The 16,115-nt window shown below is 40.9% G+C and overlaps 1 protein-coding gene across 1 annotated transcript; it reads left to right on the plus strand.

Moving 5' to 3' along the window:
* Positions 1–1,227: 1,227 nt before the first annotated feature.
* LOC142952060 (ras-related protein Rab-37-like) lies at positions 1,228–14,747 on the plus strand. Its single transcript, XM_076094053.1, has 9 exons — positions 1,228–1,641; positions 8,762–8,872; positions 9,854–9,895; positions 10,060–10,126; positions 10,243–10,295; positions 10,435–10,500; positions 11,913–11,969; positions 12,060–12,136; positions 12,911–14,747. Exons 1-9 carry the CDS (start codon positions 1,471–1,473, stop codon positions 13,014–13,016), a joined length of 750 nt encoding a protein of 249 aa, XP_075950168.1. The 5' UTR covers positions 1,228–1,470; the 3' UTR covers positions 13,017–14,747.
* The last annotated feature ends 1,368 nt before the right edge of the window (positions 14,748–16,115 follow it).

Raw genomic sequence — 16,115 nt, forward strand, 5'->3', positions numbered from 1 at the left:
GGCAGTGAACGAAACACCAGTGAAATGCAAGAGATGGTTTAACTAAGTTCTGTTCTGTATGGTGGTAAGCAGTGCCGCGAAACTAGTAACGTTAGCGTTCGAGACGGCAGTGCCGCGAAACTAGTAAAGTAAAGTCCTGAGACGGCAGTGCCGCGAAACTAGTAACGTAAAGTCCTGAGACGGCAGTGCCGCGAAACTAGTAACGTAAAGTCCTGAGACGGCAGTGCCGCGAAACTCCCGTTTCTGTCCTGTCATGGTGGATAGTCACATTTGTGATTGCAAAATAATGCGGCATACATATTCTCAAAGAAATGTACTGAAATACAAAAGGCTATTTATTATTTTGGCCTGTAATTAAATATGCTCGGACGGTTTGGACACCAGTGTTCACCAGACATATTGACTGATTTTTAACGTTAGCCAACATTGAACGTTAGCTATATTAGCTATATTGCATTGACAATAATTCACTTCCGAATAGCAAAACCATTTAACTTTGGCCATCTGAATAACATTGAAACACACTTAGCGAAGCAATACATTTGACGTTCTACCAGAGAAAATGCCCCTTAATTGACGAAGTGAACAGCTTGCTAGCTAGCATCTTAACCTAAATTTGTATTAGCTAGTTAGCTATTAGCCACCAGCTTCAATGACATATATCACGTCACACCACACTTGACGTTAACACATCATTTCATATGAAGATAAACAGCCTGGTTAAGTAAATATATTTGTTCTTACCTTCTGAAATAGTATATTCCGGACACCGAGTTTTCTTCACAGTCACCGTGAGTTCAAGAAGAAAGTGCGCGTTACAACCGGATGTGTAAGTAACTCAGTCAGGAGAGCTTTACGTTAACTCGCTGCAAGAACTCGGCCCCAGAGCTATTTCAGCACTGCAAGTGCTAAAGGAACACCCAAATCAACACTGATCAACTCAAAATATTTGTCACTGGAAAATTACACCAATTAACACTACCAATTTTGCTGTGTATGCTAAATTGACAAAATGAGTGTTTTCAGATTTGTAGCTGCAGTTTGTGCTGAACAAAAATAAGTTTTGAATTTGAATAGAAAGTTGGCAGAATTTAACAAAAACGAACCTCTATGAGCTGCAACGCGAGGCTGTTCAATAATGTATTGTAGTGTTTGCATCTGAAACGTATTGTTGACCTCCTCCTAATCATCTTCATCCTCCTCATCTCCTCCCATCCACACATCGCTTTCATCCTCTTCAATGGCTGCATCCTCCCTCCCCCCGCTTGTATCATATACGTGATCACGACATGCCTTTTAAAATACAGAGGAGAAGGCTGCGTGGGGAGGGATGGAGAGAGAGAGAGAGAGAGAGAGAGAGAGATAGAGAGAGAGAGAGAGATAGAGAGAGAGAGGCGGAGCCGCGTCTTTCGTCAGCTCTCATTCTCCTCAGCAGGCTCCTCCGTTGTGAAAAATAAAAATAAAGCGCGCATGGAGGACGACAGGATGGAGCGGATGGAGTCGATGGAGCCGATCTCGGCGCACTACACCACGGCGTACCCGGAGATCCATCCCGATAGCGGGTACGAATCCAGAGAGACCACCGACAGCCAGGCGAAGTCTCCGGCGGCTCCGACATACGATGAAGAATTCGTGCACAAGGTATGTCGATGTTTACAATTCAAAATAAATAAATAAATAAAAGGTTTTTAGATGTGCCACAAACTGATATTTTTAACTTTGTTGCGCTTTCTTTAAGATGGGCTTTCCCCACTCTCTTTTTTTCTTCTTTCTTATTATTTATACGTTTATTTGCTGGCATTTATGAAATGCATTTAAACCCCCCAAAAGTCCTACAGCCGTAGGTTCGCCTCCGGTGCTGGACGGGTTTTTTGCGCTCTCCGTGGTGCTGATCTTTACTTTGCTGCCGTTTCACTTGGTCGGTTTCCAGGCTCGCTGCGCGTCAAATCCGATCCAAAAAAATAAAAAATCACACAATTCCGGCTGTGATGAACTGTCAGTGCTACTCACTCATAACAGCTTCCTGCTTCGGATTGGAATGTAGCCTCAAATGAGGTCACTTCGTATACCGAAATGCTCTCCAGCAAGACATTGAATCCCTCCACCCCCCTCGAGACCTGTCATCATCAATACAGGCTAAAGATATATATTTTTTTAAAGTTTTAATTGTGTTCTTTAGTTGTAGTCTCTGTAGACTGGGTGGTTGTGTCTCCCTGTCAACATGTTAGGGTAATATCCACTTGTATTTTCCAATTAGATGAACGTGTCAGCAATGCTATCTAAAGTGGCAATCATCTTTATTATTAATGATAATCATAATCATCATTTTACTGCAGCACTTTTCAAGCAAGGGGGAATAAGTGATTTCCAGTTCATTAAAAATACAATCACACTTTAAAAAAAAATAATAATAATGCATAAAAGACAAACATAAAACAAACATAAAATCTAGCAGTAACACAACTTCAGCTGTGTTATGCAAACAAATGAGTGCGTATAAAGATTTGTATAAGACAGGATGAGATGGTCTAAGTAGAGTAGTGAGTATAGGATTTTAAAATGGACTCAAAGTGATTGGTAACCAGTGCAAAGAGGCTAAAACTGGTTTGATATGAACAGTGTGTTTGGGTCTCAATGCCAGTAACCTGGCTATAGGTCCAGAGGGCACTCCAGGCCAAAGGGTCACAACTGGAGACCAGGATGGACAATGCTGACTTAGCGGGTACTCGGAGCATCCCCTGTTAGACTCCCTTATGTGGCTGTTTGGAGGCTGCTCATATCCCAGACCGCCGCCCCGTGTGACTTACTGGTCACGTGACAACACCTGTACCAATTCCATTAGCTTGATGAAGACTGTGTGATATAGGCAGTTGAAAAGCTATAGACGGGAGCATTTAGCATCTTTCAGCTTATTGTTTTGATTTGCGGGCCTGCAATTTTACTGTTTTGGTTCAGTTTCACCAATGAAAAAAACAACTCTGCATGGATCAGCAGGCAGACAAGTTAGCAAAGCTGGTGAAAATAGAGGAGCATTTGGCAGCTAAATATATTTCCATATATATTTCCCTCTGGAATTGGTGGAGACCAAAACAGAGATAAAAGAGAGTGAATGTTGGAGAAACACGACTACAAATTAATGCTAACGTTGCTCTTTTTGCTGACTGTATATTCAATCGTAGTCAGTTTTTTGCTAACACACTAGCCGTAACAAATTCAGTAACCAAACGCAAATCGATTACCACAACATAACAATGTCGGAGTGAATTAATTCAAAATTCACTCTGATCACGCTCCTTTGGCTCTGGAGTATAGTGACATTAGTGATGAACAAATCCCCTCCAGCTCAGGAGAGCTGGCCTCTGACCTCACTGTAGACGGAACAAAAAGAAAGGAGAAACCCCCTTTGGGCTTCGGTGAAATATTATGAAGCCGTATTGCAGGAACAGCTTCCAGTTCAGAGTGAGGGAGCCGGGTCGGTCAAAGCTCGGTTAGTTGGCCCCTACTTTCTCTTGAAATATTGGTCGCTGTGAGAAACAAGCGTTTTTATTTTTATTTATTTATAGCAGTGTTTGCCTGTGTGAGTGCATGTGTAAAGGCTTGTGAGGGGGAGCAGGTGCTTAGCAAAGGGCATGTTGTAGCAATACAAGCTGCTCTTTAAAAAAATTAATCTGAGACAGTTCTTTAAGGGGAACACTTTCTCTCTCCCATTAGTCCTCTGTCTCACTGGTAGCCAGGCAGAAACCTCCGGATTGGACACCAAAAGTGGATGAGTCTTAAACGTGCATTCTCTCCACTGGCCATCAGGGGGCGACTCCTCTGGTTGCAAAAATAAGTCAGATTGTATAGAAGTCTATGAGAAAATGACTCTACTTCTCTCTTGATTTATTACCTCAGTAAACATTGTCAACATGAGTTTATGGTCTCAATCTCTAGTTTCAAGTCTTCTTCAATACAGCATGATGTTCATTTAGTAAATGATGGTCCATTTACAGTCAAATAGACCATAAAGAGGAGTATGCTTTAGGGCGGGCTTACTGTGACTGACAGGTCTGGGAGTTGTCCACGATTAACTCTTTCACGCCGTGCTTTCATTTTACGAAAGTTAATTACAACATTTTGGTCGCCTATAAACCCCCCCCCCCCTCCCTCCATCACTGCTGGTTCCAAAAAAACCAAGATGGCGACGACCAAAAATGCCTGACTCAAGGCTTTAAAACTGTAGTCCACAAACCAATGGGTGACGTCACGGTGACTACGTCCACTTCTTACACACAGTCTCACAATATATATTGCTATCATGGTATAAAATGACATATACCATGGTGGAAAAATGTATCCCTCTCACCCACTCTCTAAGAGCTCACAAGTGTGTCGCCACATACGGTGCCACTAGCGTAAATTAAGACGTTTAATACTGGAAGCTACAGTAATCTGTGGCTGGTCTGTGGATTCCAGTTCCAGCTGTGCAGCATATCAAATGGTCTAAATTAGAGGCGATATGAAAACTGTCAAGCTGAATTACACTCTCGGCGTTGTGCCACAGACTTAATACTCTCCAGGAAGATAAAAGTGACTTTTTTCCCCATTGCTTAGGCAGAGGAGATCGGCAGAACCTCATGACTCCAAATCCTCTTCATTCACTGTTTCTCAGACTTCATATAGACTACAGGGAATTGCGCGTCTTCTTCTCTTTTTTTGTACCACGATCGCCTCCATGGACGTTCCTAATGAGGCTTCTTATACACTGTTCGCATCATCCTTGTCTAATTCCCGAACATCTGCGGCACCATCACCTAATTGCCTCCCGTCTCCAGTGTGTGTGTGTGTGTGTGTGGGGGGGGGGGGGGGTTATGAGACAGGCCCACTTCCCAGCTAACCTCTGTTACCACGGAAACAGCGTCCTACCCCGCCACAAACGCACTCATCGTCGTCACATAATGCATGTGTAATACTACAAGTACGCTTTTTTTCTCCTCTGGTTCTGTCCTCACATGCACACACGCAGGCATTATGTTACATGCTTTCAGTGACGTCTGGTAAACAGGAAACAGATGCCATTAAGTCGCAGGAGGAGCCGATGAAATAATAATATTGCTGCTGGTTTGTGTTATGCTCTATATGTTTGCCCGCTCCGTGATTATCTTTCTGATCCATTTTCAAGAGATTCATTATTATGAGTGTGTCTCTTTTTACGGCCCCGGTGTGTTAAATACCCTCTGACAAGTGACCGTTTTCTATAAGCATTGATTTGGCACATGAGGCTGTAGTAAGAGTGATACTTGCATAGACTGTATATAAGAAGTGGACGTAATCATCGGGATGTTGTGAATCCCTAAGTGTTATTATGCTGTTTTCGAATACTGGATTTTGGAGCCAAAAGTCTGCCGTCCATGGTGTTGAAAGGTGCGCTCAGTAGGTGTACTAAGCGCCGAAATAATTGTCCCCCATCCTGATGAAAACCCTAGTGTGTGTTCATAAGTGGATACACATGCAGAGATGGGCAAAAATACATCAAAATGTATTTTGATACAAAATACCCCTCAAATAAATGTATTAAAATAAAATACAAAATACTGGTGCCAGAAAATGTAACAAAATACAATACATGTATTTTGTATTTAAGATACAGGAAATACTTTTTTCTGGATTTTCCGTTTTCTCACAATTTGGTATAGCAGAGCATTCAGGTTTGGGCCTGGTAATGTACACAAAGCTCTGGTGAACCCACAAAAAGGAAGAACAGTCACAGACATGTTGTCCACCTGGCCAACGGTAGAATGTATGAAATAATAAAACTAAGAATACTTTCATAATATGCCTTTTAAATAAAATAAATTGGATATTTAATGTTTTTTAGTTTTTTTTAACAAATGGACATCTACTGTCATATCCTGGCTAACTGTGAACTATATTATCTGCCAGTAATTGATATGGCATTATTACATTACAGTACAGTCATTTAGCAGACGCTTTTATCCAAAGCGACTTACAATAAGTGTATTCAACATCGGTTTTCGAGAGAACAACTAGTCACCAGAAGTCATAAGTGCATCTCCTTTCTTCAAACAAGCATCTAAGAGCATAAATCAGCGGCAACGTACAGTGCAGAAACAAACGAATGCAATAAGTGCCACAAACTAATATGAATACAATAGATGCTAAGTAAGTGCTATGTGGAAGGCTCAGGGTAGTACTTCTTGAAGAGGTGAGTTTGCAGCCTGATGAAAGATGGGCAGCGACTCCGCTGTCATGACGTCAGTGGGGAGTTCATTCCACCACTGTGGGGCCAGGACAGAAAACAGCCGTGACCGGGTCGATCGGCCGTAGGGACCTCTGAGCGACGGGGCAGCCAATCGCCCGAGGCAGCAGAGCGAAGTGGTCGGGCGGGGCACATTCACATTGAGAAGATACAGCATAACTTGTAATACAGTGCAAGATTAGATGGTCAGACGTCTCTTGATAAGGTTATCATGAACATACAAGCTCCCAATCTCCCTCTTCCTATATAGCTAACTACTCGACTGATAAGTTAACTTGCTAAACACTGGCTATGCACTAGCCTAGACAGCATGCTAGCGTCATTAGCATGATAGCATCGATCGCTAGCTTGATATTATAACCATCACCATGTATATACTGTACAATAGGCTATGTAGCCAGACCCAGACATACATTATACATCAAGCTAGTTGACATCTGTCACACTCAGATAAAATATTTGACAGAAAATCCGTTGAACTTGAAGATCAAGACTGAACTCGTGAACTGTTTTTTGATTGGTGGAGAAAGTATTTTGAGTATTTTAAATACAAAATTACTCCACTCTAATGTATTTTGTTACAAATTACGTTCGATTTTTTATCGGCCCTATCAAATACAAATTACAAAATACTCAAAAGTAATTAAAATACGTATTTCAAATACAAGTAATAGAAATACTGCCCATCTCTGTACACATGCATGTGCATGAACCTGTGGTATACTTATATACGGTCATCCTAGTTTATACTTAACCAACCCAGCAAACATTACCTGTGATAGCGTTGGTTTTGCCAAAGGTAAGGCTAAAACGCTGTAAGCCTACACTTAGAACAGTAGAAATAGAAGTTTGAAAATACGAACAAGTATACAAGCTTTTACAACATTCTGCTTCGGAAATGAGTCAATTGGAAACATTAAAAAGTTATCTGTTTTCAACCAACTCATGGAGCTAAAGTTAGCCCAATTAGCTACATGCAGTTCTCATTTGTCACCAAAATTGATAGATGCCGACTAGAGATGAAAAATCTGTGTTTTTCTACCTCCATAGGAAAACATTTCTCTGAATTTTGATGAAAAATCCGCCACTGTTATCATTGTAAGCTGCATATGTGGAGTCTGAGAATGAAAAGCTTGACAGACGTCGCCTATTTTAGCGTGTTAGCGTGCTAATAAGCACTGAACATGTAACAAGTGGGCGAGGCTGACAGGACTGTCAAGTCAGATTGTTATCAGAGTGCAAAGTCCATATTATATCAACAGTTACATCACCAGCAAGATATGCATTAACTACCTGTCAATCAAATTTCCTTTTACCTTTCAATTTTTAATTTTGAGAACGCCCAAAATTTGTTTGCGAGATTGTCGGCAGGTCCAAGGTATTAATCGAGCTCTCCACCCACGTTTTTCACACAAGCTACCCTAACAAGCCATCACGCTTCTTTTCATCCCTAATGAAAGGATGTCTTAAACATACGCCTTCTTTCAATCGCTGCACTGACCTTTTTCTCTCAACAGAGAGAATAACTAACTGAAGTTAGCGACGATGCCTGAATACATTTCATATGAAAATTCAAAGGATGCATTATTGTGGATCCAGCATCCATATTATATCCACAACTCAGCAGTGACACACTTCTGAGAGTTTCCAAAATCCCTCTAAACGCTGACATCAAAGGGAGGCTGTAAAACCTGTAACTGTTGAGAAAAGCCGCTCCAGCTTCTCAACTCTAATCCTTTCAGCCTTTATCATTCATAAGCCTCAAGACTAAACTGAGTGACAGTTCAACCACAGACTGGTTCACTTCACTTTTGAATTTCTTCCTTTCTACTGCTTGCGTAGCAAACACTCGTCGCCTCATGGGCGTACACGTTACTTTTTGTTTTTGTTTGTCCAGTTTGTGGACATCCAGTTATAACTCAAAACTCGACGTCTTGTTAATACCAGATGTCAGAGAGGGAAAAATTGAATACACTTCCAAGCAAAATTGACCTATCGCAACAGTGAAGACACTAATGCTGCATTTTTTAGCATCAAAACGTCCAAACCCTTTCTTGGGAAGACAGAGAGCAGCCTGGCTGTGTCTCATGTACTGTATCCGTCACAGTTGGAGGGCACATAATGTGTGTGTGTGGAGGTGGTGGGTACCTCAGCGTGACTTTTCTAAGTGGGCAACACATGAAAGACAGGCCTATAGAAGATGAAGTATTGACTGCTGGCCCTGGTGACTAACTTGGACGCTTCTGAATGCTGCCTTTCATTCATTTCATTGTCTCGAAGTTTATCTCCTCCGGCTTGTGAGTCACACTGTGATAGTGGTACACTGCCAAGCCCTTGTAAAAGATTAAATTATTTGTGCTGCTCGAGAGCAGAAATGTCCACCGTGACGCAAATGCTGACTCATAACCCAAAATAACGAAATGGTTGAGAGGGTACGGCCGGAAAGGAAATATTCTCGGCTGATTCTGACAGCGATGTGTTTCTTTGACTGTTTTCCTGTAGACAATCCTGGTCGGTGACAGTGGAGTGGGAAAGACGTCGCTGTTGGTGCAGTTCGATCAGGGGAAGTTCATCCCCGGCTCCTTTTCCGCTACAGTGGGCATTGGATTCACGGTATGTGTTCGCCTAAACCTTTTACATACAGGACATTCTCTCATTGAAATGAAGGAGGACGTCACAGGTTTAAGTGTCAGTTCACCCAAATCACAAAAAAGTCATGCAGATAGTTTGGGTTTAATTGGCCCAGCTTTGGAGATATCTGTGTGAGATGTTGGCCTCCGCTCCTATACAATGGAGGTAAATAGAATTTTGGTTATGTTGCTCACAATATTGCAACATTATAAGAAAAAACAACAACAACAACAACAGGGACATGTCTTTCAAGGGAGAGTTGTACCGTTACCCTGGAGAATTTACAGCACTCACAGCTTTGATTCCCTTGGGAAATAGAAGCACTCCACCTCAACTACATAAGAGTCCAGACAAGAGACAGACTGTCAACTCTGTCAACAGCCAAATAAACTACTTTGTTGTGCACCAGCACAGTAACTCATGGGAGGCGAGAAAACAAGCTACTTTAAGTCTGTGTGTGGCCAGAGAGTAGCCAGGCCTACAGACTGTATGTAAGAAGTGGATGTAGTCACTGTGACGTCACCCATTGGTTTGTGGACTGCTGTTTTGAAGCCATTTTGGCTTTTTGTTATTTTAAGTCAAAACCTAACACATTAGTTTTGTTGCCTAAACCGCAACGGCAGCGTTTCACATCTTTAGCCACGTGTTGCAGCATCAACCGCAAGCCTTTCACAACGTTAACCACGCGGTGCCCTTATCTGTCAAGATACTACAAATGTACAGTATAGACATACTCTATAAAATATGACGAGTAGGGATGAGATCACGTTTAACAGGGACACTGATTCTTCAAAGATGTGCTGCTGTTGAATATTTTAAATGTATTTTGGTGTAGAAGTAGAAGAAGGTAGATACTGTAACTTTTTCCTTTTACGTCATTCGTCAGTTTAATCAGGCGTTAATCTGTGTGCCCATGCAGTGCCCATTTTAACATCAATTAAAATCTCTCTCTTCTTCCCCCAGAATAAAGTGGTGACTGTTGACGACGTAAAGGTCAGACTACAGGTCAGTGAGTAAATGAGTTCCAGTGAAAACTTGATGTGCTCCCACAATGGTAACCTATTTTTAGAGCGCAGGCTGGTTTCCTCTTGGGCGCCAGTGTCGCAGCTGAAAATGAGACTTTGCAAAGTGGCACCAGGCCGAGCTCTTTGTTTCCCTTTCTGTTTCAGATTTGGGACACAGCGGGACAGGAAAGGTTCAGAAGTGTGACACATGCTTATTACAGAGATGCACATGGTGAGGCAAAAATACACCGTCATCAACGTCGCACTCTCCGCTGCTCTTTTACCCACAGATCGTAGAGATGGGCAGCAATATAAAAAATAATGTGTTCGTTCATCTTCCCTCTAAAGCTTTGCTCCTCCTGTACGACATCACCAGCAGAACCTCTTTCGACAACATAAGGGTAAGTCTGGGATAAGTCGACCGTCTGGCAGGATATGGGAAACAGCGTGTGTGTGTGTGTGTTATTGTAATTAACCTTGCATTCCAAATTTAAACACACTTTCTGACTGACTTGTGTCCGTCTGTCTCTCTTCTTTCAGGCATGGTTAACAGAGATCCATGAGTATGCACAGAGCGATGTAGTCATCATGTTGCTGGGCAACAAGGTGAGGAGAGGGAATTGTTGGAAGTCTTGAGAAAATAGAAAATGATGTGATTTTTAGTGAGGCCTGACTGAAAAACTGTGGTTTCTAATGATAGTAGAGATACAATACATGTTTGTACAGCGCTCCACAGCAGACAGACACAGTTCGTAATTAGCTGGTGAAACGTAGAAGTGTGGATGTAGCCTAAGGGGCGTGTCCAGCGGCATTATCTGCCCTACGTTTTGAAGCTTTGAAGAGGGCGAGGGAAAGAGTTTTTTCCTTATCAATGCAATGTATTTTGTTCGGCACAACTATTGTGAAGTTCACGAATAAACGATAAACAAACAAAAGCAGAAATACTCTCCAGTGTGACAGGGACTTGAGCCACCAGCAGAACTACGAGAGTGAGAACAGAGAACAACAAAACGAGTGACAGGCGTGTGTTTAATCTAGTAAAACTTTGATTTGTAAGTGTTTTTAAAGTAACTGTGATGTGTGTTGGAGGGGGAGAGAGACAGCAAGACGGAAATAATTTCTAAAACGGTGCTGAAACGCCTGTGTGGACGGAGATCGTTTTCATTTAAAAAAAATATGTTTTTAAAACGAAAACGTATTAGTGTGGACGTACCCCAAAAATGTTGGGCTTTTTGTGAAGTGGACAGAAACATAACTTCAAATAAAAGCTAGTGTTGCTTCCTGTGTCTGCTGGATGTGTATGAAGACAGCTGTTCCCTAACATGTTTGCCACAACAACTCTGAAGCCGTTTCACTTCGGTGCCTTGTGGAAGTGTGGTGAGGGAAATGCAAATGATCCACGTCGCCGTGTTGCGCTTTCATGAAAAAAAAGAAAGAAAAAATCATATCAGCTACATTACCATCTTCATCGATTCCCAACTGCTGGAGGAGCATATATTATCCTTCATTTGGTAAACCAAATTGATAACATGCTCCCGCATTTCGTCAGCCAGCTGGCTATGACCTGGCTATGACCTGGCTATGACCTGGCTATGACCTGGGGGCTTGACATCAGTGGGGACAAAGAATTTCAGTGATCAAACATACATTTACGCAGTCGGAAATTTGCTGTGATGGAGGTCAGTCTTTCAAATGAAAGTCGGGTTATACGGCATCCCTCAGTTTCGCGCTGTTCCACTATTTGACAATTGGCTACCCGTAAAGTAAGTTAACAGTGTGCACGGCGAGGAAAGGTTTTCAAAAATATGCCAAAACAAGTCTTTGCAAATGCATTATGAGGAATTATAATGAATCAATACTGTTGACAAGAAAACTCCACAGGGATTACTGTTGTCTGAAAAGTTGTTTTTTTAATCATGCATGGTTTGTTCAAAAAAATGTAAACAAGTAAGTGCTTTTTTATTTTTTTTTAATGTGATGTCCTATTCTAACCACACTGCACTGCATCTCTCTGTCAGGGTGACATGAGCAGTGACAGAGCCATCAGGAGAGACGAAGGAGAGAGGCTGGCCAGAGTGAGTATCTCCTTCACCGCTGTACGACCGTCGCTGACGTGGTTTACTCTGCTGTTAACGCCGGTGTTTGCTCCTCCTCGTCTCCCTCAGGAGTACTCGGTTCCTTTCATGGAGACAAGTGCCAAGACGGGGGTCAATGTAGAGCTGGCCTTCACCGCTGTTTCCAAGTATGAAAGCATCTCACAGAATGTGCACTACGACGCGCTGGCCCTAATCACTCCTCTCAACTAATAAGTGGTTACCAATTACTACTTCAATTATTTAATATTTTTTCAAAATCTATTGAGAATAACTCTGAAGGGGTTACAGTGTCAAAGAAACATATTAATGTAAATAATTCAAACTTTACTATTGATGAAATAATACCTTTGTTCAGTATCAATAATTAATAAGCAAATTCCCATGTTTAACTACAGTTTCAACCCATTTAGTAAGCCATTTAATTGAATAGTATTCAAATAAAGTGAAAATATTCAATATAGTGATGTATTTGAAGTATTTAACAGGGCCATTAAATAATAAAAGCCCTTAAAATTGACAGAATATAAGATCCATCCAATAATTTATTTCTTAAAAGGACTTTAAATTTTCAATTCAACCCATAAATAAATATATTAAATATATTATAAACCAATTTTTATTGATTTTATTAAGAATATTATGCAAAAAATGTGCTATTATTAAGAATAATAGATGTTTTAAATATAATATATATAATATCATTATTTTAATTAACATAGGAGTAGATTGAGTAAACAAGATGAGCCCATTTTAATAATAATTAAAAATCTCTACACTTGGTTAGCAAAATTGCCCCACACCTCATAATTTACTTTGACTGCCAAATAATAGTGACAACACCAATGTGGATTAATTTAAGGGAGAAAAAAATCCATCTGTGCTGTTTTCTAAACTGTGTGATGTCTGGTTGTGTTCTTCAGGGAGCTGAAGCACCGGGCCGTCCAACATCCCAATGAACCCAAGTTCCAGATTCATGAATACATTGAAGCACAGAAGGAGAAGTCGGGCTGCTGCAGCTACTTCTAAATCTCCTCTCCTGAGCCCTCCTCCCACCTCTCTGGTACTCAGTGGGAGGAAGCCCTATTAACTCACTGCTGCTCCCAAAATATGATGCTGCCATTCATTCAAGACTAAAAGCCAAAAGGACAAACCAAGCTAGAAGCCACGGTTTTTGATTAGTCGCCGCCGCCGACGTTTACACAGCAACTAAATTCAATTCAATTTGTTTTGTACTCAAATAATACATTTGCCTCAGAGGGATTTACTATCTTCACACATACAACATCCTCTGTCGCGGTGTAAATATTTGTAGTGGAAATGTTATGCAAAAAGTTGTTTGAGAAAATGAAGCCTTATGCCATCTGCTTTCTTTGTGAGAGTTAGATGAAAAGATCCAAACCATTCTTGTGTTGCCTGTTAGGCACAGAGGACGTGGTTAGTCTAGCTTAGCTTAGATGCTAAAGGAAACAGCTAGCCTGGTTCTGTCCGAAGTTTAAAAATACACCCACAGCTCCAAAGATCTTAAACGCGTGTTCTTTTTTTCTAGCATACCTACCGACTGACCCAGCACTTAATGCAGAGGAAGTAATAGATTGAAATCACAATACTTGTAAACATTTCTAAACAATAACAAACACACAAAAAAATATATATATTATTATCATTTATAGTTAGCAATAAACACAAACCGGCTGATGGGAATGCCATGTTGCGACGGTATTGGTCATAAACATAGACCAGTTGGTATATTTTGAAGCCCCGAGCTTTAACATTTTGGCAGTTGCCATCTTGTTTTTTTCATGCCACCAGAAGTTGACACGAGAGGGTGGAGCTAAGTACAAACCAACGCTGAATATGACACGTTTAGGCAACCGACATGTTATACCTTACTGCCATGAACTAAAAAACACACTGTGAAACGGTTAAAGTTGTAAGACTAAAACACGGACACTTGTGAAGACTTTTCTCTTAAAAAACAGAAATCTCAACCCATGGCGGCACTAGAGCAAAAGTTCCGACTTACCAAACGCACGGATGTGAGCTTGATATCGATCTTCTCATCTAACCAATTATTATTATATCATTCATGCTTCTTTGAATAATGTTTTTATTATTGTTTGCCTTATCAGACTCAGACTATCTCAGACCAACAATACTTTTTCTGCCTTTTAATTTACCATTAAGTCACTGCTGACGGAAGTACAACGATGTGACAGCAGTTTGCCAAAGTGGAAGAAACTTAAAAACCGCATACACCAACACACCACCGGCACACGCAAGACGAGCACACAGTCTCAAAGCAGACTTAGGTTGGATCCGCTTTTGCAAAAAGTCAACATTGCAACAACCTCGTATGTATGCAAACCAAGAGATCCAGACAAAAGGCCACACACTGTGTCGTGGATGCAATTCAAAGCCAAGCGCACGGACAAAAGCCCCGTCTGTTCATAAGCTGGTCAGACTGGTGTTCCTGACGAACTGTTGTGGAGAAGTGACAGCCGGCCGCTTGGTGAAGGCCCGCTGACTCAAGAGAAGCTCGAGGACACAGCTGGGGGTTAAGGCCAATGTGAAGACTGTAACCACAACTCTATTTATGAACTTGTGGAGGAACGCAAATGTTTTGGTCATGTGAAATGTGTGTCTCCAGAGGAGGCTTGTTGCATAAGACCAAACATTTCATGAGCCAGTTGACAATGATCTGTGGTTGGATTTTCAATTTGGTCCTTTATATAGGAAACATCTATGTACATAATATGAGCAGTGTTTTGGAAAAAAGTATATATATATATATATATATATATATGAATACATTTTTTGCTATATATATATATATATAACTTTTATGGCTTGATTATGGATTTTAAACTTGAGTTGCATGTTTGCTGGATTGCATGTACCAAATCTATGTGCATTACCTCCAGAACATATTTAACTCTGTTTTATATTTGTATCAGGACAAACATTAATTATAGCCCTCTGATTTTAACTCAACACTCAGGGTTACATTTTGTTTTGAAATAGATCTAGTAAATAAATCCCCGTCATCAACACATTAAAAGCTGCATTAATGGGTTAAAATGTTCTGGGCCACAATAAATTGTTTTGGCAAACTAGTTGACAATTTACACATCCAGCATGTATTGAGAGTCGAGTGTCTGGCCACAGAATGAGTCTACTTTCCTTTTAGCTCTGTTTTGGTCTCCACCAATTCCTGAGGAGAACGTCTGGCTCTTTAGCTGCTAAATGCTACGCTTTGTTCAGCAGCGAGTCTGTCTGACACTTCTTTTTGGCAGGTACAGTATGGTGGTTTGAGGAGAATTTCCCACCAGCCATCCGAAACAATTACTTAAAGACACTGAAAGAGAGATAATTCCCAGAGGGTCATAACTTTTACATTAGACATTGATCCATTGGTAATATACAAATATCCATTGAGAAGCTTTGAGAAACTAATGATGTCAAAACAACAGCTCCATGTTCAGGTTTTTACTGTGACACTAGCAGGTTCCTGAACTTCTGTTTTCAGTATGCAATGCTCTTCTGCAAATGTTTCTTATTGGTCAATTATTGTAGGGATGCTCAGGCCTGACACAGTTTATAATTTTAAAAAAAGAAATTCAGATTATTGCCTTTTGACCTTGTACACATTTAACGGTTGCTTCTTGTCAGACCAAGCTGCCAAAAGTTGTCTTTGATGTGTTGTATGCTGCATAAGAAATAAACTATTTTTAACGGAGCACAATGTGGTCAATAGCCACAATGGGATATGTGTGTGTGTGTGTGTGTGTGTGAGAGAGAGAGAGATTTTTGCCTGGTTTTATCTTTCACTCATGAAGCAATCATGTGTCGCGATCAGCATTCCGAAAAACTTACGGGAATAAATAAAAAAATAAAACGTCCTACTAAACGTCATTTTTGTTCTCTAGCTTGTACAAACTCCAGCAAGGGAGAGGTTGTTTCTAAGTGCCTTTATGATGCACTTACCTCACTTTTTGGAGGACGTCAACAACATGTGGTGTACTTATTTTATCAGATACTATTTGCTCTCCTATGTTGACTATCACTGACCAAATTGTGCTGCAGTTGTTGGTTGCTGGAAGTTAGTGGAGAAAAGTTAAGATTACT

The sequence above is a fragment of the Anarhichas minor genome, unplaced genomic scaffold, assembly GCF_050575085.1.
Source record: "Anarhichas minor isolate MPS153535 unplaced genomic scaffold, ASM5057508v1 ptg000017l, whole genome shotgun sequence".
In the NCBI taxonomy this organism is placed as follows: Eukaryota; Metazoa; Chordata; class Actinopteri; order Perciformes; family Anarhichadidae; genus Anarhichas; species Anarhichas minor.

Excerpts from the sequence above, each read along its gene's own strand:
- LOC142952060 (XM_076094053.1), top strand. The coding sequence starts at position 1,471 with ATGGAGGACGACAGGATGGAGCGGATGGAGTCGATGGAGCCGATCTCG. Across the intron at positions 10,127-10,242 it reads TTATTACAGAGATGCACATG|CTTTGCTCCTCCTGTACGAC; the intron begins GTGAGGCAAAAA and ends TTCCCTCTAAAG. Across the intron at positions 10,296-10,434 it reads CCTCTTTCGACAACATAAGG|GCATGGTTAACAGAGATCCA; the intron begins GTAAGTCTGGGA and ends CTCTTCTTTCAG.